At 45.7% G+C, this 25128-nt stretch overlaps 1 protein-coding gene across 1 annotated transcript in view; it reads right to left on the bottom strand.

Moving 5' to 3' along the window:
• The window catches only part of skia (v-ski avian sarcoma viral oncogene homolog a), a 78308-nt gene that overhangs the window by 4025 nt on the left and 49155 nt on the right, over positions 1 to 25128 (bottom strand). Inside the window, 5 exon segments of the mRNA XM_014136509.2 lie at positions 573 to 803; positions 6698 to 7050; positions 7170 to 7248; positions 7250 to 7454; positions 8462 to 8697. Of these exon segments, the coding sequence (XP_013991984.1) occupies positions 573 to 803; positions 6698 to 7050; positions 7170 to 7248; positions 7250 to 7454; positions 8462 to 8697 (1104 nt within the window).

The raw sequence follows: 25128 nt of genomic DNA, 5'->3' as shown, positions 1-25128 counted from the left end.
ACACACAGCCAGTGTGACGGCAAGACGCCATAGCCACATCCTTCCCCCGCCATTGCAAACCTCTAAGCCTCTCCACTTCCCGACCCAGACACACAACATTGAACTAGCGACACAGACCTAACTTAGCTGTCTCTCCAAATACCACAAACACTATAAACATTCACTCAAGTAAAGGCTTTTAAGACAGGGTTAGAAAGCAAATTGCTCTTTTTAGAGAAACTAGGACTCAAGGCCAGTGTACTTCTCTTTTGTTTTGTCTAATCTACATTTCCCATGATGCTTAAAAGGAACTACACGTCTCTTCCTGTTTCCTCTTTAGGCTAGCACTTATCTCGTGTCTGTGCTCTTTGGGTTACACCCATTTGTTTTCGACCACGCAGAAGGAACGTTTTTTTTCTTACCTCATTGACAATGAGCGCTTAAACTTGGTGTTAGACAGAAATGCTGCAATTACTTTGAGGGCTAGCCTCCGTTCGGAGTGTTTATGTAATCAGACTACAGACACTTTGACTATGGCCTCTTCTCTGTCTGGGTTTGATTAGCCTATTGTGTGTGTGTGTGTGTGTCCTCACCTGTGCCGAGTACTTGGCGCGCAGGCGGCCCGCCTCGCAACCCTTGTCACACACTCGGAGCTGCCGGGCCTGCTCCAGCTCCCTCTTCAGACGCATGCGCGACTCATTAGCCTCCTTCATCTTCTTCTCGCTCTCGGCGCGCAGGCGCTCAATCTCCTTCCTCAGGTTCCGCTTGGCCTCCGTGGCCTCCCTGAGCTTCTCTTTCTTAGCCACCCGCAGGAACTCCAACTCCTATATGACAAAGTTGACGTAAACATTAGGATGAGCTAACTAGCAGTAGCATTACTGAGTTACCATTAGCGTGTACAGGTTAGCAAAAGCTAATTAGCATTAGCCTACAGAGGAAGAGTTAAACCAAACAACAAGCTAGCTGTTGACATTGCGCCTGAGGAAACCCTGTTGAACTTTGAATCCTCTGAAACTCATAGCGAACTCCTGGAAAACAGATAAAGAGATAGCGTTAAACTCTTTTATAAAAGTTATGAAAGCTCATCCAAACTAACAATGCAAGTTTCATGTAACATTAATCTGTTGAAAAAGTTCTACTGCACAATGTACTGTGTTATAATACATACAGTTGAAGTCGGAAGTTTACATACACTTAGGTTGGTGTCATTAAAACTCGTTTTTCAACCATTCCACAAATTTCTTGTTAACATACTATAGTTTTGGCATGTCTGTTAGGACATCTACTTTGTGCATTTTCCAACAATTGTTTACAGACAGACTATTTCACTTGTAATTCACTGTATCACAATTCCAGTTGACTGCAGTTGACTGCACCTTTAAACAGCTTGGAAAATTCCAGAAAATGTTGTCATGGCTTTAGAAGCTTCTGATAGGCTAATTGACATCATTTGAGTCAATTGGAGGTGTACCTGTGGATGTATTTCAAGGCCTACCTTTAAACCTTTGCTTGACAACATGGGAAAATCAAAAGAAATCAGCCAAGACCTCAGAATCTTTTTTTAGACCTCCACAAGTCTGGTTCATACTTGGGAGCAATTTCCAAACGCTTGAAGGTACCACGTTCATCTGTACAAACAATAGCACGCAAGTATAAACACCATGGGACCATGCAGCTGTCATACCGCTCAGGAAGGAAACACGTTCTGTCTCCTAGAGATGAACGTACTTTGGTGCGAAAAGTGCAAATCAATCCCAGAACAACAGCAAAGGACATTGTGAAGATGCTGGAGGAAACGGGTACAAAAGTATCTATATCCACAGTAAAACGAGTCATATAATCGACATAACCTGAAAGGCCGCTCAGCAAGGAAGAAGCCACTGCTTCAAAACCACCATAAAAAAAGCCAGACTACAGTTTTCAACTGCACATGGGGACAAAGATCGTACTTTTTGGAGAAATGTCCTCTGGTCTGATGAAACAAAAATAGAACTGTTTGGCCATAATGACCATCATTATGTTTGGAGGAAAAAGGGGGAGGCTTGCAAGCCGAAGAACACCATCCCAACCGTGAAGCACGGGGTTGGCAGTATCATGTTGTGGGGGTGCTTTGCTGCAGGAGGGACCGGTGCACTTCACAAAATAGATGGCAACATGAGGATGGAAAATGATGTGCATATTGAAGCAAGATCTCAAGACATCAGTCAGGAAGTTAAAGCTTGGTCACAAATGGGTCTTCCAAATGGACAATGACCGCAAGCATACTTCCAAAGTTGTGGCAAAATGGCTTAAGGACAACAAAGTCAAGGTATTGGAGTGGCCATCCCAAAGCCCTGACCTCAATCCTATAGAAAATCAAATCAAATCAATTCTTTATTTGTCACGTGCGCCGAATACAACAGTGAAATGCTGTAACCAATAGTGCAACAAAAGTATTAGGTGAACAATAGGTCAGTAAAGAAATAAAACAACAGTAAAAAGACAGGCTATATACAGCAGCGAGGCTATAAAAGTAGCGAGGCTACATACAGACACCGGTTAGTCATGCTGATTGAGGTAGTATGTACATGTAGATATAGTTAAAGTGACTATGCATATCTGATGAACAGAGAGTAGCAGTAGCGTAAAGAGGGGTTGGCGGGTGGTGGGACACAATACAGATAGCCCGTTAGACAATGTGTGGGAGCACTGGTTGGTCGGCCCAATTGAGGTAGTATGTACATGAATGTATAGTTAAAGTGACTATGCATATATGATAAACAGAGAGTAGCAGCAGCGTAAAAAGAGGGGTGGGGGGGGGGGCACACAATGCAAATAGTCCGGGTAGCCATTTGATTACCTGTTCTGGAGTCTTATGGCTTGGGGGTAAAAACTGTTCAGAAGCCTTTTTGTCCTGCCGGTACCGCTTGCCATGCCGTAGTAGAGAGAACAGTCTATGACTGGGGTGGCTGGGGTCTTTGACAATTTTTAGGGCCTTCCTCTGACACCGCCTGGTGTAGAGATCTTGGATGGCAGGCAGCTTAGCCCCAGTGATGTACTGGGCCGTACGCATTACCCTCTGTAGTGCCTTGCGGTCAGAGGCCGAGCAATTGCGTACCAGGCAGTGATGCAACCATTCAGGATGCCCTCGATGTTGCAGCTGTAGAACCTTTTGAGGATCTCAGGACCCATGCCAAATCTTTTTAGTTTCCTGAGGGGGAATAGGCTTTGTCGTGCCCTCTTCACGACTGTCTTGGTGGACCATTCTAGTTTGTTGTTGATGTGGACACCAAGGAACTTAAAGCTCTCAACCTGCTCCACTACAGCCCCGTCGATGAGAGTGGGGGCGTGCTCGGTCCTCCTTTTCCTGTAGTCCACAATCATCTCCTTAGTCTTGGTTACGTTGAGGGATAGGTTGTTATTCTGGCCAGGTCTCTGACCTCCTCCCTATAGGCTGTCTCGTCATTGTCGGTGATCAGGCCTACCACTGTTGTGTCATCTGCAAACTTAATGATGGTGTTGGAGTCGTGCCTGGCCATGCAGTCGTGGGTGAACAGGGAGTACAGGAGGGGACTGAGTACGCACCCCTAGGGAGCTCCAGTGTTGCGGATCAGCATGGCAGATGTGTTGCTACCTACCCTCACCACCTGGGGGTGACAAATCAGGAAGTCCAGGATCCAGTTACAGAGCTAGGTGTTTAGTCCCAGGATCCTTAGCTTAGTGATGAGCTTTGAAGGTACTATGGTGTTGAACGCTGAGCTGTAGTCAATGAATAGCATTCTCACATAAGTGTTCCTTTTGTCCAGGTGGGAAAGGGCAGTGTTGAGTGCAATAGAGATTGCAGAATCTGTGGATCTGTTTGGGCGGTATGCAAATTGGAGTGGGTCTAGGGTTTCTGGGATAATGGTGTTGATGTGAGCCATTACCAGCCTTTCAAAGCACTTCATGGCTTCATGACGTGAGTGCTACGGGTCAGTAGTCATTTAGGCTGGTTACCTTAATGCTCTTGGGCACAGGGACTATGGTGGTCTGCTTGAAACATGTTGGTATTACAGACTCAATCGGGGACATGTTGAAAATGTCAGTGAAGACACCTGCCAGTTGGTCAGCACATGCCCGGAGCACACGTCCTGGTAATCCGTCTGGCCCCGCAGCCTTGTGTATGTTGACCTGTTTAAAGGTCTTACTCACGTCGGCTACGGAGAGCGTGATCACACAGTCGCCCGGAACAGCTGATGCTCTCATGCATGCCTCAGTGTTGCTTGCCTCGAAGCGAGCATAGAAGTGATTTAGCTCATCTGGTAGGCTCGTGTCACTGGGCAGCTCGCGGCTGTGCTTCCCTTTGTAGTCTGTAATAGTTTGCAAGCCCTGCCACATAAGACGAGCGTCGGAGCCGGTGTAGTATGACTCAATCTTAGCCCTGTATTGACACTTTGCCTGTTTGATGGTTCGTCGCAGGGCATAGCAGGATTTCTTGGAAGCTTCCAGGTTAGAGTCCCGCACCTTGAAAGCGGCAGATCTACCCTTTAGCTCAGTGCGAATGTTGCCTGTAATCCATGGCTTCTGGTTGGGGTATGTACGTACAGTCACTGTGGGGACGACGTCCTCGATGCACCTATTGATAAAGCCAGTGACTGATGTGGTGTACTCCTCAATGCAATCGGAAGAATCCCAGAACATGTTTCAGTCTGTGATAGCAAAACTGCTTCATCTGACCACTTTTTTATAGACCGAGTCACTGGTGCTTCCTGCTTTAATTTTTGCTTGTAAGCAGGAATCAGGAGGATAGATTCGTGGTCGGATTTCCCAAATGGAGGGCGAGGGAGAGCTTTGTACGTGTCTCTGTGTGTGGAGTACAGGTGATCCCCCCCTTGTCATACCGGAGTGTGCTGTTCGTTTGTAGGAAGAACTGAAAAGGCGTGTGCGAGCAAGGAGGCCTACAAACCTGAGTCAGTTACACCAGCTCTGTCAGGAAGAATGGGCCAAAATTCACCCAACTTATTGTGGGAAGTTTGTGGAAGGCTACCCGAACCGTTTGACCCAAGTTAAACAATTTGAAGGCAATGCTACCAAATACTAATTGAGTGTATGTAAAGTTCTGATGAAAGAAATAAAAGCTGAAATAAATCATTCTCTCTACTATTATTCTGACATTTCACATTCTTAAAATAAAGTGGTGACCCTAACTGACCTAAGACAAGGAATTTTTACTTGGATTAAACGTCAGAAATTGTGAAAAACTGAGTTTAAATGTATTTGGCTAAGGTGTATGTAAACTTCTGACATCAACTGTAGTTGAACAAGTCAAGTTGTTTCAGTCAAGGGATGCAAAGTTAAGAACGTGTAGGCTAGCTACTGATACATTCATAGGAAGGTCACCAAATAGAGCTTTCCTCCATATACTGTACATGTACCTAGAATTCCTATTTCAATACACAACAGCCCAGTGTTTACTATAGGGATGGGTGAGGTCCTCTGTGTGAAGGGTTAAGGAGATGAGAGGGCGAACAGATGTGAGGTTTCCTTCCTCTTTGAAACTGAGAGACTAAGAGATTTCTCTCTCTTTGTGTGTATATATGTGTGTGTGTATATAGAAACACCCTTCTCATGGGAACCTAACTGCCAGGACAAGCATGTCTGTCGTCAAGCTTTGTTAGCTATTTCGGAAAAGTACGATAAAAAGGACAGAAAAGAAATCCCCCGTTCTACTTGCTCAATTTACAAAATGTCCTATTTGGTAAATTAAGTGGAACTTTTGAATAATGTTCCATCTCGGAGGATGCACGTTGTGTACCTTCACACACACACACACACACACAGTTGTCGCTTGTTTAAAAAAGTTTCTTTCCAAAACCAAAATAAAAATGGAAGTCTGCCCTGACTGCTTTTGCAGCAACATCGTTTAAAAAATGTTGCCAAGTCATGGTGTAAGCCGCCAGTCATCTTAGTTCTTAACATTTTGCCCTCTGTCTGGCACTTAGAGTTTGAGGAAACTAAGACAAACTGGCATAAGAATAGGGCTAAAACCTAGACATTAGCCCTGGGAGTTGTCAGATCTTAGCCAAGGTTCCCCATCACACAGGGATAGTTCATCAACCTGTCTCTGCAATTCTATATATTTTATATTTTATAAATATTTATAGATATTTGATTAAATATACACTGAGTGTACAAAACATCAGGAACACCTGCTCTTTCCATGACATAGACTGGCCAGGTGAATCCAGTTGAAAGCTATGATCTCACTTGTTAAATCCACTTCAAACAGTGTAGATGAAGGGGAGGAGACAGGTTAAAGGAGGAATTTTAAGTAATTTAACAATTGAGACATGGATTGTATATGTGTGACATTCAGAGGGTGAATGGGCAAGACAAAAGATTTAAGTGCCTTTGAACAGGGTATGGTAGTAGGTGACAGGTGCACAGGTTTGAGTGTGTTAAGAACTGCAATGCTGCTGGGTTTTCCACGCTCAACAGTTTCCGGTGTGTATCAAGAATGGTCCACCACCCAAAGGACATCCAGCTGACTTGACACAACTGTGGGAAGCATTGGAGTCAACACGGGCCAGCATCCCTGTGGAATGCTTTTGACACCTTGTAGTCATGCCCCGACGAATTGAGGCTGCTCTAAGGGCAAAAGGGGGGGTGCAACTGAATATTAGGAAGACTTTCCTAATGTTTAGTATACTCAGGGTACATGAATTGGGATATAGGATAGTTGATTGATGGGTCTCTGTACCTGTTGGAGGCTGCGTTTGGCCTGCAGAGCTGAGCCAAGCTTTTCCTCCTGCTTCAACCTCATCTTGACGATCTCATGCAGGAACTTCTCCTTAGACTCCTTGGAGTCCAGCCCGCTGTCCAGCGCCTGCCTCAGGGTCTCCAGCTCTGACTCAAGACCCCCAGCCCCGGGGACATTAGGGGCCAACACCACTGCCACTGCTGCTGCTACCCTAGTGAGAGGGCCACCCTCTGGGGTCAATACAGCCGACGTCAATGTACACACTGGGCCCTGTGCGCCAGGCGAGCTCAGGTCCTTAGCCGAGCTGGAGGAGGTGAAGGATGGGGAGGAGAGGGAGGAAAGGGACGAAGTGACTGGGGAAGGAGAGGATAGAGAGAGAGTAATGTTAAGTTTTGAGTCAGAGAAAGAGGTTTTCGGCTGTTGACAACCTTAATCTTTCACTTCAAACATGACATGTTTCTGGGATACTCACATTCCTCTCGGCTCTCCACCTCAATCTCAACTTCTGAGTCCTCCTGGGGTGGGGGCTTGCTGGCTGCTGCTGATGGGGGGGCAGAGGGGCTCTGGGTGCGGGAGCTCCACGGTGGCCATCCTCTTCCGGGGCCTGGAGATGGCCCCTTCTCCTGGGGCCTCCCTGGCGCTGGGGTGGAAGGTGCTGGGCACGGACGGGGACAGTGGCCCCGCCTTTTCCAGGGGGGGGGGTGTGAGGGCAACGTTTGGGGCCACGGCACTTTCCATCGTCTTGAAGTTGTAGAAGCTAAGAGGGAGAGAAAAAAAAGAGAAAGGAGGATGTGAGAAGTGGTTGGTTTTTAGGTGTCTTTGGTTGGACTACAGGGAAAGAATCTAGAATGTTGCGGATGCTTTGACAATGAGCTAACAATGAGCATGCGTGATACTTTATTTCACAATCCAAAATGGGTTCAACAGCCACACGTAATAGTCTGTTAGATATTCACTCCTACTAAGTGAAAAATTTAACAGATTAAGTGTGTGTGCCTGTGCACATGTGTGAATGTAATGTGTGTATTATGTGTGTGTGGTGATTCACTCCGAGTGGGTGCACACAGTTGAGTGTGTGTGAGTGGTGCCGTGTGGGAGGCGGCGGTACAGTCAGCACTACCCCCTGACCTCAGCCCACCCAGACAAGCCGGTGGGCCCTCCTGATCGTGAGGCATGCCGGGAGGGAGCACCTCCATGACATAGGAATGAGCACAAAATTCCCATCCAAAATGGCTGCCGTGGTTGTGCTCTCAAAACAACCAAACTGTTTCTGCTTTTAAACAGTGGGGGTTTTTCATTGTTTTAGAGCAGGGGTGTCGAACTCATTTTGTCCGGAGGGACGCTCTGAAAATTGGTTATATTTCCTTGCCGTCGAAACTTGCAAAAAAATTGTCCCTCTATCCATGTGTTTTATTTATTTTTTGCTCCCTGACTGTCAATAAACTGTATGAATGTAGGTACATTGACTGGGCACAGTGATTATTAGTGAGCTGGACAGTCAAGAAACTTGGTCCATAATCATTTCTACACCGTTTCGATTTGGTTGTAGTGATTTTAAAGTATATTGAGTCATTTTAAAGTATTTTTACTCTAACCACCCACGGGCTGGATTAGACCCCCCTCGCGATGGTTGATACCCCTGTTTTAGAGGCTTGGATGATTGACGTGTGTTTAAACCATGGACTTGGTGTACTATGTTGACATGTGTGTTTCTTCAGGGTAGTTTGCTGTTGTTTGTTGTTGTTGTGCGTATGTTGAGCTCACCTGTCTCTCAGTGTAGCCAGAGGGCGGTTGGACGTCTCTTTGTCCCCAGCCGAGAGGTTAGGGGACCAGGGCCTGAAAGCTGAGGGTCTCTGTCTGGGCTGGATGCAGTTGAGCCCCGTATTGTCTGAAGCCGTGAGGGATCTTAGCCAATCGGGTTGCTTCTCTTTCTCAGCGGACAGGGGCAGCGATGGGAAGTCTTCATGTTTAGACTTCTTGGCTGGGATGGGATCTGATGCCTTGGTGAGAGAAAAGAAGGGAGAGAAGAGAAAATGCCATGTAAGACAAATTGTAGGGCAATTTTAGAAGTACAAGGTCAAATCTATGTTCTATTCAGAGACCGGAAGTTTCCTTTGTCCAGCGGATGGCAATTTGAGCTGCACTGCCCGCTTGGCATCCTCAATGGCCTACCAGTCTCTAATGCCAGTGAACTGAAAATGCACCCAGAGGTGTAAGATGGCTCTAGCTGTGTGTGTGTGTGTGTGTGTGTGTGTGTGTGTGTGTGTGTGTGTGTGTGTGTGTGTGTGTGTGTGTGTGTGTGTGTGTGTGTGTGTGTGTGTGTGTGTGTGTGTGTGTGTGTGTGTGTGTGTGTGCGTGTGCGTGTGCGTGTGTGTGTGAGAGATCCCAGTATAAATAGAGCCCAAATCAACGATTAACTCCTCGAGACAGGTGTCACAGAAAAGGCGTCTGACAACTCGGATTGTAAGTGTGTGTAAATTTAGGAGCGGTGTTGACTGCGTGTTTGTGTGTATTTGCTAGAGTTGGGAGTGCTTGAGGGTTATTATAGTGTTAGACAACACAAGACGGAAGCCTCAACTCTCACACTCGAGCTTGCAGGCCCTTCTTAACCAGCTGGTATATTGACATATGACACACTTATAAGTTATATAGAGACTGTTTGACTGAAGTTGAGCTTGTTTTGGTCAAACAACTATCAACAGTGACAGCTTTTGAGCAGTGTTGCAATACTGTTGACACTAGGATAGGCTACATTGCTTCAAAAACGTACAGTACACACACACGCGCTCACACTCACACACAGTCTGCACACGCCAGTACTCCAGACAATTGCACTACAGTGTATTTCAGCAGAGGTGAGACCTCTCTCTCTATCCCTTTCTCTCTCTTTCTCCCTCTCTCTCTCTCTCTTTCTGTCTCTGAGCTGAGGGAGTCTTTAAAAAGCAGACAAGGGCGGTCTGTGTTCCGGACTGCCATGACCTCAGCCTCTCCAAGCTGTGGCTGTCACTAGCCTCCCCCACCCCCCTTCCCTCGCAGCCCTCCTCACTGCAAGTCTGTCTCTCCTCTTCTTCCTTTTCTCATCCAACCAATAAACGTAATGCCATGTATCCTTTACTACTATCTTACTTTAAAAATAGATACACGTTTTTTGCAAATGCTAATAGTTGTACCGAGAGTGAATGACAACAGAGCATCTGGAAATTATATATAAATGTATAATAGCTATATAATTCCAATCCCTCATCATTAGCATCATAACACAAACCGTATGTTACAATTGCTGATTGTAATATATTGTTGTACACAAGAACAACATTAGAGAGCCCAAATCTAGCTTTCGTTATATCACACACGTGATGTTTGGCCACAGACAGACAATAGCATATCATTACAAAATCGACTCAAATGATTGAGAACGTGGAAATAGGAACTAGGACATAGGAAGAAAATACACTTTGGAATATTGGGATGTGGCCAATGTCTCTGAGAGGAGCAGATGTCTTGCTTCCGTCTACCTGACCACCTAACTAGGGCTCTGCGTGCGTGCGTGCGGTGTGTGTGTGTGTGTGTGTGTGTGTGTGTGTGTGTGTGTGTGTGTGTGTGTGTGTGTGTGTGTGTGGTGTGTGTGTGTGTGTACACACTGGACGCTTGCCAAGGTCTTCCAGCCCAAACAGGAAATGCTGGGAGCAGTGCTTTGTGGGAGGAAGTGAAATCTGAAGGACAGGCCGAGGTGAATCGTAACATTGCTGTCTCCCAACGTATTGTCTCACACACACCCCAACACTAACTGTGTGTGTCTGTGCATGTGGTGTGTCCTACACAAGGTGGGACACATCTACTTTTATTAGAAAGCCAACAGCCCTATGCTGATAAGCCACTGCATTGCAACAGGATTGCCAATACCACCGATTATTAGAATATCTTCAGAGAGAGAGAGAGAATCTCCTGGCTTGGGCTGCAAATGTGGGGCAAGAGTACATGCTTGTAAAGCAAGTGAGGTGGAAGAAAGGGAGGGGCAAGGCTTATTTTTATGATCCTGTCTGGATTACACAGCATAGACAGGATGTCACACTCGAATATAAGGGCTTTGATTAGCCAAGTTGTGTGAGAGACATGCCCAGACGAGTGTCGACTCACTGAAAATACCCGCTTTTGAAATCTCACACCTCGGTGGAGTCATAGTATCTGCACCCCCACTGCCTAGGAATAACCCTGGGTTGAGAGAGTGACAAAGCCTTTTCTCATGAGGGCTGGCTGGAGGTAAGGAGGGAGAAAATAGAGAGAGAGAAGATAGAGAGAGTAGCGGGTAATGCTCAGCTGCCAGGAAGCCCTCCGGATGAGTGTGTGGCATGCATGTCTGCCAGTGTGTGTGTCTGTGCTCGTGTGTGTGTCTGCTCATGTGGGTGGGGCACGTCACACTCTGTCAGTCACGCTCAGTCAAGGTCCATGTGCCCTGTGTGAAACTCTTCAAGTTCTTCTGTCTGCTAGCTATCACAGCGTGGTACACCAATGTGGTGTCCAGCTCAGCACAGTCAAACACTCATGCTATGGCTAGATAGCGCTGAGGCTAACACTAGAGCAGATGAGGAAGCAAAGGTCACCTCTGGCCACACAGGCAGGGGGCTCTTAGTTGCTGAGGACAACTCCATGTCTGAGCCCTCAATGTTACACATCCAATGAGGGGGAAGTTCACTGAGTGGTTTTGGATGTTACAGAGCCAATCAAATTCCTAGTAAGTTAGAGAATTGCTTTATTCTGAGGGGGGGGGGGGGGCGCTTGGAAATTTTGATGGGAGGATAATTGTCGGATCTAAAAAGGCTTGAAAGAAAATCCTCCTCGCCGAAAAAGCCCAGGCTTTGTGGTACAGTGGATAGACGGTCTGTTTTCTCAAGAGGTAGAACTGACACTCCCATGACACAATCTGTCATTTTCATTGCTCTCTCCCTCAGTCTCTGTCTCTCACTGTACCTGCCTCCCTCTGTCTGTTTGTCTGTCTCAATTCAACACTGCATTTCTTGTGACACAGATTACAGGATGTCCTCTCCAAACAAGCAGAATTCCATTCAACAAAAGCAAGCAAGCAAAACGAAGCTAGAATGAAGAAAAAAAGTCCCGACAACACAGGGAGGTAAACAAACAAACTGTCGGGGGTAAACAGCCAACCGTATCTCAACCCAATTTAAAATGTCAATCTCAAGATCAAAATGAAACAGAATTGCTGCAACTCTCGGACAATGCGGTTCAATGTCATACTCTGGTCTTATTCTGGTCAGGTTTCAACTATACTACATCTGGTTGTCTAGGCAAACCCTGACCGTGACATTGACCACGTGAATGAGGTCACTTCCAGTTTGGCCTGACGACCTCACTTGCACGTTGAGTTTGCGGCCTGAGTGTGAAACCTTGTCAACAGTGTCAGTGACGTGGTTGTGTCAGAGAGAAGAATGGCCCGTGGCGCTGGATTGTGTGTATGTGGCACCAAACATGTTGTGTTAGCTAGTGCAAAGCTAACATCCTCTCAGACTAAGGGGAAATGAAAGTCTCTAACTATCGTGTCCCACCCTGCCTGTGACCTGTCTTTGACCTCCTTGCTGGAGGGCCACACTGTGACTGCAGGAAGGGAGGGCCTTCCTGGAAATTAGCCTAGCACCTTGTCTAGTGTTTACTGCTAGCTCGCAGAAGGACATGAAGCGAGAGATGTCTCACTGCGCCTTAACCGCAGAAACCTAAAGTTTACATCTGCTGGCAAACAAACAGGTGTCAGACAACACGTTTCTGTGAAAATGTGATTAAAACACACACACCTGTGTCTCTGTACTCGGTGAGGTAAATAACTATAAACAGGTTTTTGAGTTACAGCAACACAATCTCAACACTGCAGACTAGGGTCAATTTCATCTTAAGTGTCTACTCTATACTATCACTATTTAAATATCTAAGTACGGTGCAACTGGATATGTGCATTTTGGAGATTCTACTTTTCTTCTACTTTTCTTTGCTGACTAAACTTGAAAGTACCTCATTTAGTATTCACTTTGATATACAGAGGGAACACTTTCTCTGTGCTCAGCAGTTAAGTGAGTATGTTTAGCCCTTCTGGTTGGGCTGCTGTATAGAGAGGGTGTATTTACTTGTTGATTGAATATCCTTGTTCTAAGGCAGTCGTGTTCAAAATATACAGCCGGGGATTACTGACACCTGTTTCTGTGTGCGCGCGTGTGTGTGTACTAGTAGCAGCAAGGGGTGAGACGAGAGGCAGATGTTCAGGTAGCTGACTTCTGTAGCAAGACTATCTTTACTTACACACAAACACCCTCATCTGGCAACCCTATCTCTTTTCACGTCTCCCTACTACGAGAACAAAAACAGCCCAATTCCACAACTTAACCTTCAAAACCTGCAACTTCAACGGTCCTAGCCATCCCTTATCAAATCAAATCAAATTTGTCTTATGAACATGCCATGCTATGATATTTAGCAGATGTTATTGCGGGTGTAGCGAAATGCTTGTGTTCCTAGTGTAACAGTGTAGGTTCCGTCCCTCTCTTCGCCCCAACCTGGGCTCGAACCAGGGACCCTTGCACACATCAACAACTGACACCCCACGAAGCATCGTTACCCATCGCGCCACAAAAGCCGCGGCCCTTGCAACGCAAGGGGCAACCCTACTTCAAGTCTCAGAGCGGGTGACGTCACCGATTGAAACGCTATTAGCGCGCACCACCGCTAACTAACTAGCCATTTCACATCGGTTACACTCACCCCCCCTTTGACCTCCTCCTTTTCCGCAGCAACCAACGATCCGGGTCAACAGCATCAATGTAACAGTGTAGGTTCGGTCCCTCTCTTGCCCCAACCCGGGCTTGAACCAGGGACCCTTGCACACATCAACAACTGACACCCATCGAAGCATCGTTACCCATCGCGCCACAAGAGCCACGGCCCTTGCAACGCAAGGGGCAACCCTACTTCAAGTCTCAGAGCGGGTGACGTCACCGATTGAAACGCTATTAGCGCGCACCACCGCTAACTAACTAGCCATTTCACATCGGTTACACTAGCTCCAACAGGGCAGTAGTATCTAACAATTCACAACAATACACACACATTTTAAAGTAAAATAATGGAATTAAGAAATATAGAAATATATGTTAGTCCAAAGTTAAGACTTTGCTCCTGACAGCATTCTCTCAGTCTCCACATGTCCTTATGGAAGGACAATGTTGATAAGTTTGAGAAAATACAGACTACAGAACATAGTTGTCTTTTTTTTATATGCCTGATGCACTTTGGGCTTTCCCAGAACAGAATGTGGTCTGGTGTTGTTCCTCCTCGACTGAGGTTTCCACTTCCAGGAAGAGTCCATAGGGACAGACATAACAGACCCTCCTACATGGTTGTGCTCGGCTACATTAGGCTAGGCTAGAGGCTAGGCTAGGGCCACCACAAAAAGGGAGAACAGGCTAGCCAGCCGCAGCTAAATTAGGCCCAGGTCCCAAGGGGACAGGAGTCTCACACACCCTAGCCACATCAGAGAGAGAGAAGGGGAGGAGGTGAGAGAAGGTGTCTGGGCAGATAGAAAGAGGGAGCGAAAGGTGAGAAGGGAAAGACTGAAGTAAAAGCAAAAGAGGCAAGATAACCACTGGAGGGATCATATTTAAGCAGACTGCAGAAACTCTCCCTTAAATACAAATATATGAGAGAAGCGAGAGAGAGTGGGAGAATGCGAGATAGAGGGAGAGAGAGCAGTTAATGACTTTCCTTGTTCCACAGGCCTCCCATCCTGCCTGAAAGTAACTGTCCAGTGAAAATCTCACTTTTAAAAGTTAACATGCTGTTAACTCATACCTAAATAATGCATATTTTTTTGCGCTCCGATTACACGCAAGCGCCTAGTTCAGCAGTTTAAACATGATGACTTCAGCCTAATGTGAAAACCTTACTAGCTAGCTAGCAAGCTTCCCTCTCTTGTTGGTTAGCGACCTAGTCAATGTTAGCTCTCATTTGACTGGTATAACGTTACGTTAGCTAGCTAGCTAACTACCTAGCTAATCAAAACAAAACCACATTCATTGGCTAGCTACCTTTATTTGCCTGTTCGTTAGCTAGCTAGCTACAGCGGCTGGCTAACTGCTGGGCTTTGTACAAGCAAACTAACGTTAGCTAAGTAGCGTTAGCTAGTTAGCCACCTAGCTAATCAAAATATCTGTTTGCATTTATTGATTAACCTCAGTTTATATAGCTAGCTATATAGAGTAGCCTAGGTTTGTTAGCATACACTTCAAATGACTGGCAGCAATAGTCTTGCGTTTTGGCTAAAAAAGATGTTAGCATTGTCAGAATTTCTACAAAAAAAGTATCACATCAATGTTTCTAACGGATTATTAAATTATCCATTTAATAAAAACTGTTGCACCTACAAACTTAATCAATACGTTTTTAAGTCCAATGGTAACTTTATGGATGCTATAGTCTCGTTTTAATTCGACGTCAAGAATTTGAGCTAGGTACTATAGGCGCAAGAAATACTCTTAAAACTCAACCGCTAACCACCCTGTTAATCTGGTATGTGGATTTTTGGTAATGGACTGTTAATCTGGTATGTGGATTTTTTGGTAATGTGGCCAAAGCATACATTAACCTGTTAGGGCTAGGGGGCAGCATTTGCACGTCTGGATAAAAAAAATGTACCCGATTTAATCTGGTTACTAATCCTACCCAGTAACTAGAATATGCATATACTTATTATATATGGATAGAAAACACTCTAAAGTTTCTAAAACTGTTTGAATGGTGTCTGTGAGTATAACAGAACTCATTTGGCAGGCAAAACCCTGAGACATTTTCTGACAGGAAGTGGATACCTGATGTGTTGTATTACCTTTAAACCTATCCCATTGAAAAACACAGGGGCTGAGGAATATTTTGGCACTTCCTATTGCTTCCACTAGATGTCACCAGCCTTTACAAAGTGTTTTGAGTCTTCTGGAGGGAGATCTGACCGAACAAGAGCCATGGAACGATGATGTCCCATTAGACACCTGGCGCGCGAGTTCATGTTGGGTACCCTCGTTCCAATACGTTATAAAAGAGTATGCATTCGTCCACCTTGAATATTATTCATGTTCTGGTTAAAAAAGGCCCTAATGATTTATGCTATACAACGTTTGACATGTTTGAACGAACGTAAATATATTTTTTCCCCTCGTTCATGACGAGAAGTCCGGCTGGCTTAGATCATGTGCTAACAAGACGGAGATTTTTGGACATAAATGATGAGCTTTTTTGAACAAAACTACATTCGTTATGGACCTGTGATACCTGGAAGTGACATCTGATGAAGAGAATCAAAGGTAATGGATTATTTACATAGTATTTTCGATTTTAGATCTCCCCAACATGACGTCTAGTCTGTATCGCAACGCGTATTTTTCTGGGCGCAGTGCTCAGATTATTGCAAAGTGTGATTTCCCAGTAAGGTTATTTTTAAATCTGGCAAGTTGATTGCGTTCAAGAGATGTAAATCTATAATTCTTTAAATGACAATATAATATTTTACCAATGTTTTCTAATTTTAAATATTTAATTTGTGACGCTGACTTGACTGCCGGTTATTGGAGGGAAACGATTTCCTCAACATCAATGCCATAGTAAAACGCTGTTTTTGGATATAAATATGAACTTGATAGAACTAAAAATGCATGCATTGTCTAACATAATGTCCTAGGAGTGTCATCTGATGGAGATTGTAAAAGGTTAGTGCATCATTTTAGCTGGTTTTATGGTTTTGGTGACCCTGTCTTTGACTTGACAAAACATTACACACAACTCTTGTAAATGTACTGTCCTAACATACTCTAAATTTATGCTTTCGCCGTAAAACCTTTTTGAAATCGTAAAACGTGGTTAGATTAAGGAGATGTTTATCTTTCAAAGGGTGTAAAATAGTTGTATGTTTGAAAAATTTGAATTTTGACATTTATTTGGATTCAAATTTGCCGCTCTTGAAATGCACCTGCTGTTGATGGAGTGCACCACGGGTGGCACGCTAGCGTCCCACCTAGCCCATAGAGGTTAAGAAAAAAACTAAACAAAAATAAACACTTTATCTGAAAAACTTTTATCTGAAACAGGCCGTTTAAAAAAATGCTTGCTATTTCCTCAGAGGATTGACATCATCCACCTGAGGATGAGCTGTCCACTCAGCAGTCTACTTGCACTAATATTTTTTATGACCAGTATACGCCCTCACCATTCTGTTGTTGGTGTATACGCCCACACCATTCCAACACAGAAAAGCTGCTTTTTAAGGCATATTGTAATTAATTGTACGTCATATTTCATAGAAATCTGGAAAGTTACTTGAAGGCCTAGCCGAGAGCAGTGAACACACACTCTCTGACACACACACAGAGACCTGGCGCAGCGCCAGTGCTTCAGAATAGTCTAAACCAGGTCGGAGAGTGAAAGAAAGAGGGAGAGCGAGAGAGGGAAAGGGAGAGCGAGAGAGGGAAAGGGAGAGTGAGAGAAAGAGTGAGAGCGAGAGAGGGAAAGGGAGAGCGAGAGAGGGAAATTGAGGGGGGGGGCTCCATTTCCTATGGCCAAATTTGCTTTGGCAACTGTTTCCGTGGGAATAGTGCGAGACTGGTTCCTCTAAGCCAGAGAGGGATCGGCTCCACTGGAGGAAGGGTTGAAGCATGGGGGGTGGCCATGGTAAGCAAATACAGCTGGACTTTTCCATCCTCCATCCATATCTATATCCCCCCGTGCCAAAGCAAAACATGAGCCGGTCTGTCTGCTAGATGAAGCTAGTTAGCTGATTGTGGAGCGATCAAATGCTAGCCAAATGCTAACACGACACGTTGGATGGCAGTGCATAGCTATACAAAGACATGTCCGCATTGTGGCATGACGTGTTATATAACCCTACACCAACTGGCCATAAAATGTCTTATGAACATGCCATGCTATGACGCATGGAATGATGTCTGACTTATGTAGCATTAGGTAGCCTTTTTGTGAAGGCTTCAAAGCCAGCTTTGTCACCTTATGTGTCTCAACACCAGTGGGTAGTGGGCAATTAAGAAGAGCATTGGAAGACTCAAATATCACAACTAAATATTTGTTGCTTTTGACTTCTTTGGTCCCTGGCCAAGTAAGATGGGCCAAAGAGCAAAGTGTCCATTTTCAGATAGGCACATAATGCTAGAAAATAATCCAATGTCTGCCTTACTATCCAAACAAGTCATGTTTTATAGCCTTCTAAAAGCAAGATAATTCAATTGACTATATTTTAAAAGTTGTTCTAATCCCTGCCACATACTAATGGACAGTTTTATCGATCTGCCTCTGTGTGTGTGTGTGTGTGTGTGTGTGTGTGTGTGTGTGTGTGTGTGTGTGTGTGTGTGTGTGTGTGTGTGTGTGTGTGTGTGCGTGCGTGCGCATGTGCATATCTCCTCCTTCCTGGAGAATAATTGTACTCCCCATCTTAATGATAACATGACTGACCATCAAGTAACAGAACACAACTCATGGATAATCAAACACGGTCATGTGGCCATGCCTTCTCACCATATCACAGTGCCGTACTGCTCACAGCTATTGGGTGCTGTTGAGGCAATAGCTAGCCTAGAGGGAAGAAACAACATTTCTCAAAGGAATGCCGGCCAATATAGGTGGGGCTTCATTGCCGTGGGTTATGACAGGGCTTTACAGTCCACTCCAGATAGTTTATTTGGCGTCAGAAGGCCTCCCCTTCATATGGAATATTCTGAGTGGGAATGGCAGAAGAGAACAAAAATGCTAGCCTTTTCAGCCTCGTAAAGGCTTGCTCTGGTTAGGGAAAGGCTGAGAGGATGAGAGACAGAAAGACAGAGGGACGGAGGAGAGGAATCCACTGAGGAAAACTAGGGCCCGTTTTCACAAGAGCAAGGCGAGGGGAACGGTGTGTGTGTTGGGGGCGGAGTGGGTGTACAGTTGAGCCTAGTGTGTGGGTGACAGCGCACCCCCATTTTTTTATATTTTTTTTGTTTAACCTTTATTTATCTAGGCAAGTTAGTTAAGAACTCATTCTTATTTCACAATGACGGCCTACCCCGGTCAAAACCTCTCCTAACCCGGACGACGCTGGGCCAATTGTGCTCCGCCCTATGGGACTCCCGATCACGGCCGATTGTGATACAGCCCAGGATCGAACCAGGGCCTGTAGTGACGCCTCTAGCACTGAGATGCAGTGCCCAGGGGAGCCGGTTGAGGTTGTATGTGAAAGGGTTAAGCCGCATGGCTGAGTGAATACATCAGTTGCAGCGAGGGGTGTGTGGGCATTGCATGCTCCAGCTGGCACGGAGGCACACACACACACACACCGCCAGTTTGATTTCCAAGTATTACTTACGGGGCAGTGGAACACCAGCAGGTACAGTATTTTTGTTGCGCAGGCTACTGCTGCACATGCCTCGACATGTGACGCCCTAAACCTACCACACACAGACAATCCCCAGAAAGCAGTGTGCAAGCTCTCACTGCTACAGACACACACACAGGCATGTTTACACACGCGCACACACACACACACACACACACACATGCTGTGCCACACAAAAAAAGCAAAAATGCCCACGCCCACACACACAGACACACACACACACACACACACACACACACACACACACACACACACACACACACACACACACACACACACACACACACACACGCTGTGCCACACAAAAAAAGCAAACATGCCCACGCCCACACTTCAAAGAGCTGCAGTGTAGGGTTAAGTTGTGGAGACAAGCCTTACCCCACAACAATAAATCACAGATCTGAGCACCTACAACAAACTCCCAACTGCACTTCTATAGACACCCCAAACACACCATGGGGTGCCCTGCACTCACATAGATAACGTTAGGCCCCCTCTCAATACTTGAAGACAGGCATTTCTCCGTAATCCTCCTTCTTTGAGGGATTTCGCTGATTTGACAGAATACGGATAGGTTTAAAGACAACTTCAAGACAACTTCAAGGTAGAAACCCTATCACGTTAAATCAGTGATCGCAACGGGATAGGAGGAAGGAGGGATGCATGTCTCAAGTAGTTGAGACCAGCCACAGGACTTTCCCCATGCAGTGTGCCTATCTGTTGCTAACCTTGTTGTAACTGCTTTAAATTATTGAACACAGCTGCATTGATAACAGCTGAGCAACAAGCTGCCTTTCTCTATGTGTGTGTGTGTGTGTGTGTGTGTGTGTGTGTGTGTGTGTGTGTGTGTGTGTGTGTGTGTGTGTGTGTGTGTGTGTGTGTGTGTGTGTGTGTGTGTGTGTGTGTGTGTGTGTGTATGTGAGTGTGTGTGTGTGTCTGTCTGTGTGTTTGTTTGTGTGGTCCACTAAGGCCCAGGCATGGGGTGGGGAATTTAGTCAGGCTAGTTGTGAGGCAGCACAGGCTAGACGTCACAATCCCCCCTCCCCTGTCTATAAGGCTAAAGCCCTTCCCTGGAGCCTGCCAATACCAGGGATAAGGACAGACGACCAATTACAATCTTAACCTCGATCGCCCGCACCCAAAGCCGCTTTGCTGCTTTCTCCTTTTTCCCTCTCTCTCTCTCTACCAATCTACCAAAGGGGGGAGCCGCCACACACAGAACCAGGAAGAGGAGACGTCGACTCACTCTAGAGGGTGGTGGCCATTATAGAAATAGACGCAATAGAACAGAAGTAGTTCTGAAATGTAGGATCTGGATTGTTCTCTCTTTCTACAGCCACTATGGCTGCCTGTCCATATAGCCCATCGCCTGAGCTACGTTTCAATATTCACACTGGCATACCACTTCGAATGTAATCCTTTGCTTCAATGCAAGTGTTATGCTGGTATGAATTTGGGATTTTGTGCCCATAGGGGCTGATTAAACTTGGTAGCTTGATTGTTTCTATTAGCTCCTATATGGAATTCGGCGTAAGGAAAGAGGCCCTTGAAGCAATCTCTTAGAGATGGAGGGGTTTGTTGATGAAAGAGGTGGATATTGTGCCACATGAATAGGAGTCAATGGAACTCAAGATACTGAGGATAATGAAAGGTATGAAAATGGTAAAAGGTGTGAATAGAATGAAGGGTGAGTATTATAGGGTTCTCAAGTAATCGTACTCCACAACGAAGTAGCTCTCGAGATCGATCCACAGCATGTATAAGGGTACTATTCATGTCAATATCAAGGTCCACAAGGAAGCTGGAGAAATTAGTGTATTTGTTTAAAATGTATGGGGGTCTGTGTGTGTATAAGTAGTTTGTTTATGTGAACGTGAGTGCGTGTATGTAGAGGCCAATGTGCTAGAGTATACCATGTAAAGGGTAGTTGTTTACCAACTGTTAAACTGCTGTCACTGTGATGCCATTCCAGAGTGTGTGACACTAGACAGACTGGGAGGCTAGCCCGTATTGAGTAGAGTGCAGGTCAAAGAGCAGGAACCCTTTCTCCCCTCTGCCTGCAGCAGCTGTAGTCTGAGCTGGAGAAATCTGATTATTGCCACCTGGCATTGTCTGCTGTGTGTGTGTGTGTGTGTGTGTGTGTGTGTGTGTGTGTGTGTGTGTGTGTGTGTGTGTGTGTGTGTGTGTGTGTGTGTGTGTGTGCGTGCGTGCGTGCGTGCGTGCGTGCGTGCGTGCGTGCGTGCGTGCGTCGGTGCGTTGGACTGACTCAGATTTCCGGAGCTATGTCAGCGCCGGCCCTCATTTTCATAAGAAAATCCTATAAATCCTCTCTCTACCTCCTTCTCCATAGCAACCCGGGGAGACACTCCGATTAAGCGGCTCCATCTCAGCCGGGCGCCCCCGTCCTTTTCATCTTTTTAAATTCTAATTGAGGACTCTTTTCAGAATGGAGCTTTTATGGCTTTTATGGGTCACCAGAGACCAGGCTCCCGTTTTTCCTACAGTTTTTCCGGTTCTTTCCGACGGATGTTGAGATAAAACCGGGGGCTGGATGTGGGATGTGGCAGGATTAGGCTCTTCAGGGATTGACCCCAGCCGAGCTGTCTGCTCAATCCTCTAGATTAAAAACCGGGGAACGTGTGATACGACAAACGGGTCTCGTTCGCGGTTTCCCGCCGGGCGCAACTAAGGTTAGGGCCTTAGGCAATCCTGAAAGAAAACATCCAAAACACGTGTGTGTGTGTGTGTATGTGTGTGGGTCGGGGTGGGGGGAAGCAATGCTTCACAGTCCTCACACACACAACTGCATAAGCCCTGAACCATCTGAGACAGCAAGTTTTTCAGATCTCTAACACGCCAGAGAACACATTTATCCTAGAAGAGAGAAGGGTGGGTCACTCTCCTTTCCTTTCCTCTTCTTCCTTCCTACGGGGCAAGGTAGGTTAGCCATTTTACAAACCGAGGTGAGTGACCAAGTCAAGTCAGCCGTGGTGGTTGACGTATGGCAGCAAGCGAGCGCGACTCCCAATGCCGATTTTGGACAGCCAGACTTCTTGAGACACAGCCACTCCTGTGGAGCGTACAAAAGGCGGACTGTGTTCACTGATGGACGTGTTTGTTGTAGTTGGGCATTCAGTGGGCCGCTCGGGGCTACGGTAATGAGCTCGGAGACATGCAGGTCAGTAGATGGACCACGCTGAGTACATCATCATCGGCGCAGGAGAAACAAGTTCTAATACATAGTAGGACTGACGTGGAGGACTCCATTATATAGAGAGGGACAAAACAAGGAAGGCGGAGGGGAAGGCTGAGTCTGGGTAAAATGAACAGGCATGCTGTGTTGAATTCCATAGTGACTGCAATGTATGACTGTGCAGGAGAACAAGTGGGAGATGCAAAGAATATGCTGTCAGAAAAGGTTTCAGAAAAATGACAGGACCGTTGTGGGGAAAATGTTGACAATGTGACGCATGTTTTCAGAGATCATTCGGATATCATGTCCATCCACATCAATGAGAATTAGAGATTTGGATTGTAGAAAACGGCACATTGTACTTGGTTCCTGTATGTAAAGTAGCCAATGTGTTGCTGCTGTTCAGTTTAGCAGTGCACTGGTTATACACTCGCTTCCATAGAGCCAGCTTTTCCGCTTCCCTTCCCATTTAGACTGCAAGACAGTCAATAGTGGAACAGCTGCAGCCGCCCCTAGTCCTCCCCTCTCCTACCCAGAACAAACCCGCCTAGGACAAGCAATCATATGCCAGTACTATAGCATTAGCACAAATTCCAACACTTTAAATGCAATGACAACAAGAGTGCTAGTCCACAACTGTCATGACAAAACACTCTATGTGATGGCCAGCCAACTGTTTTCCATACCCTCCGACAGTCAAACACTATGGAAATGATGCGATGGGCAACTTTTGCATATAGTGGCCAGCTCCTGCAGCACGAGGTTGGGGGGGGGGAGACATTTACGGTCGCGCCACTGGCATTTTGACAGTGGCTGACATCTCATTTGCAAACCACTAGAAAGCAGGAGTGGCTGAAGTCGCCCAAACAAACACTATTAAATGGTAGACTATCAGACAGGAAGCTGACAATCACAATGGGGAAATAGGCCCAGCCGAGAGACGTCAGGTGACATCGTCGGGGGGATACTGCATGGTGGCCTGAGGAGCATGCAATGCATGGCAAACGAAGTTTCTCCATTGACTCCAATGGCTCAGCTTAACAACTCCCCCAAGGAGACAGCCTAGCCCAGCGGTGTCTTCCAACCCGCACTAACTGTGACAACGATGAGGTTATTTTTGGAAAACCACAAAAATGTCCAAGCCAACCGTCACAACTGTCAAGTACTGCACAGCACCGAGTTGACGCCACACCAAAACACTGACATTCCAGCCTTGGCTGAGCAGGAAGAAAATGTCAGCTTCTGTGCTTTTATCTGCCACAAAGTCGCATTTCAATGTCTGCAGCAGCTTGTCTTGCTAGTCAGTGGCTTGACTTGAAGTCAAGGCTGTTCTGTGAGTGAGGCATGGTGGTCCGGGGGTTGTTACAGCTCCAACGTTGGTGTGATGGAATGTTTCTGACAGCTTTCAGACACAAGCTCACTAATGACGCTCTGCATGCCCGATGGGCAATTTGGATTTTTTTCCCCTTCTCTCGCTCCCTTCCCAATCAATGTACCATACAATTTAACCAGCCATGCAAACAAGCAGCAGAATGCCAGCCCATGAGCTCATCCAAGGTAAATACTATTGGGGATATGTGTGTCCAAGTTAGAACTGTGTCTACGCTAATACTCTTTAAATAAGGCTTTGGTCGTAACCAAGTCTATTGGAAAATATTGACACTTAATTCATGTCTATAAAAAGTCTGTCTGGGATATTTCCTAGGTCTAAACTATAAAAGCAACCTTTTAACTATAGTATATGTGTCAAATCTTTGTTACCAAACAGTGTTATCGGTTCGTTCTTTTCTGTGTCTGGCTAACAATGTTAGATATTAGACATTTACATTTAGAAACTAAAATGACATCTATACTAATCTACCAGTCTACTGTCTACACTGTAGCCTATTGTAGGTCGAAGCCTAGTTCCACCAGCCAGTAGTGGGAGGGAGAGCAGCGGACGTGAGGGACAAACCGATGAGCAGCACCATCAGGGGGGAGGTAGGGTTATTGTTAATCAATGAGCAGCCAATTCATTTCCATTGATACCATCAGCCTAATGACACTGTGTAATAAAATTATAATCAGGGCTTTAGCTTGTACAGATGCAAAGTTTGGTAACGGAATGACGGCACAAACATCACAAACCATCATTCTGTTACCAAACGTTGCATCTGCACTGTTCTTTAAATAAATGTTTTTTGTAAAATTTTCGGTGGAAATTGTTAAAAGTAGTCATTGTGCATAGAGTTGTATGGTTTGTTTAAATTTGCAATGGTTTTTTGTTTGGCGTACATTTTAAAGTGAAAAATCAGTCTCGGCGTTATTCTGCTACCGTGGAATTGGCATAAGGCTACAAAGTTGTTTGTTTTATTGTTTAAACAGTCCCTGAGATTATATTTGGTTATCTTTTTAAACTAGGCAAGTCAGTTAAGAATAAATTCTTATTTTACATTGACGGCCTACCCCGGCGAAACCCTCCTCTAACCTGGACAATGCTGGACCAATTGTGCACCGCCCTATGGGATTCCCAATCACAGCCAGTTGTGATACAGCCCGGGATCGAACCAGGGTCTGTAGTGACGCCTCTTGCACTGAGATGCAGTGCCTTAGACCGCTGCGCCACTCAGGAGCCCTTATCGATGCAATAGACTGCTTATTTGATTGAAGCATGGTCTATAGATCAGATGAAGATCTTCACAACACTGCCCCCACCCCAACGTATGGAATGATACGTTGCACCAAAGGATTGGAGCGGAGAAAATCTGCGTAGCAAGCGCCTTAGCCAGGCCTACATGCTACAAAGAGCCACCCATTTTGTGACAAAAAAACGAC

The sequence above is a fragment of the Salmo salar genome, chromosome ssa13, assembly GCF_905237065.1.
Source record: "Salmo salar chromosome ssa13, Ssal_v3.1, whole genome shotgun sequence".
Lineage (NCBI taxonomy): Eukaryota > Metazoa > Chordata > Actinopteri > Salmoniformes > Salmonidae > Salmo > Salmo salar.
Note: the sequence above shows the minus strand (reverse complement) of the source record. Positions and strands in the feature narration are given on the sequence as shown.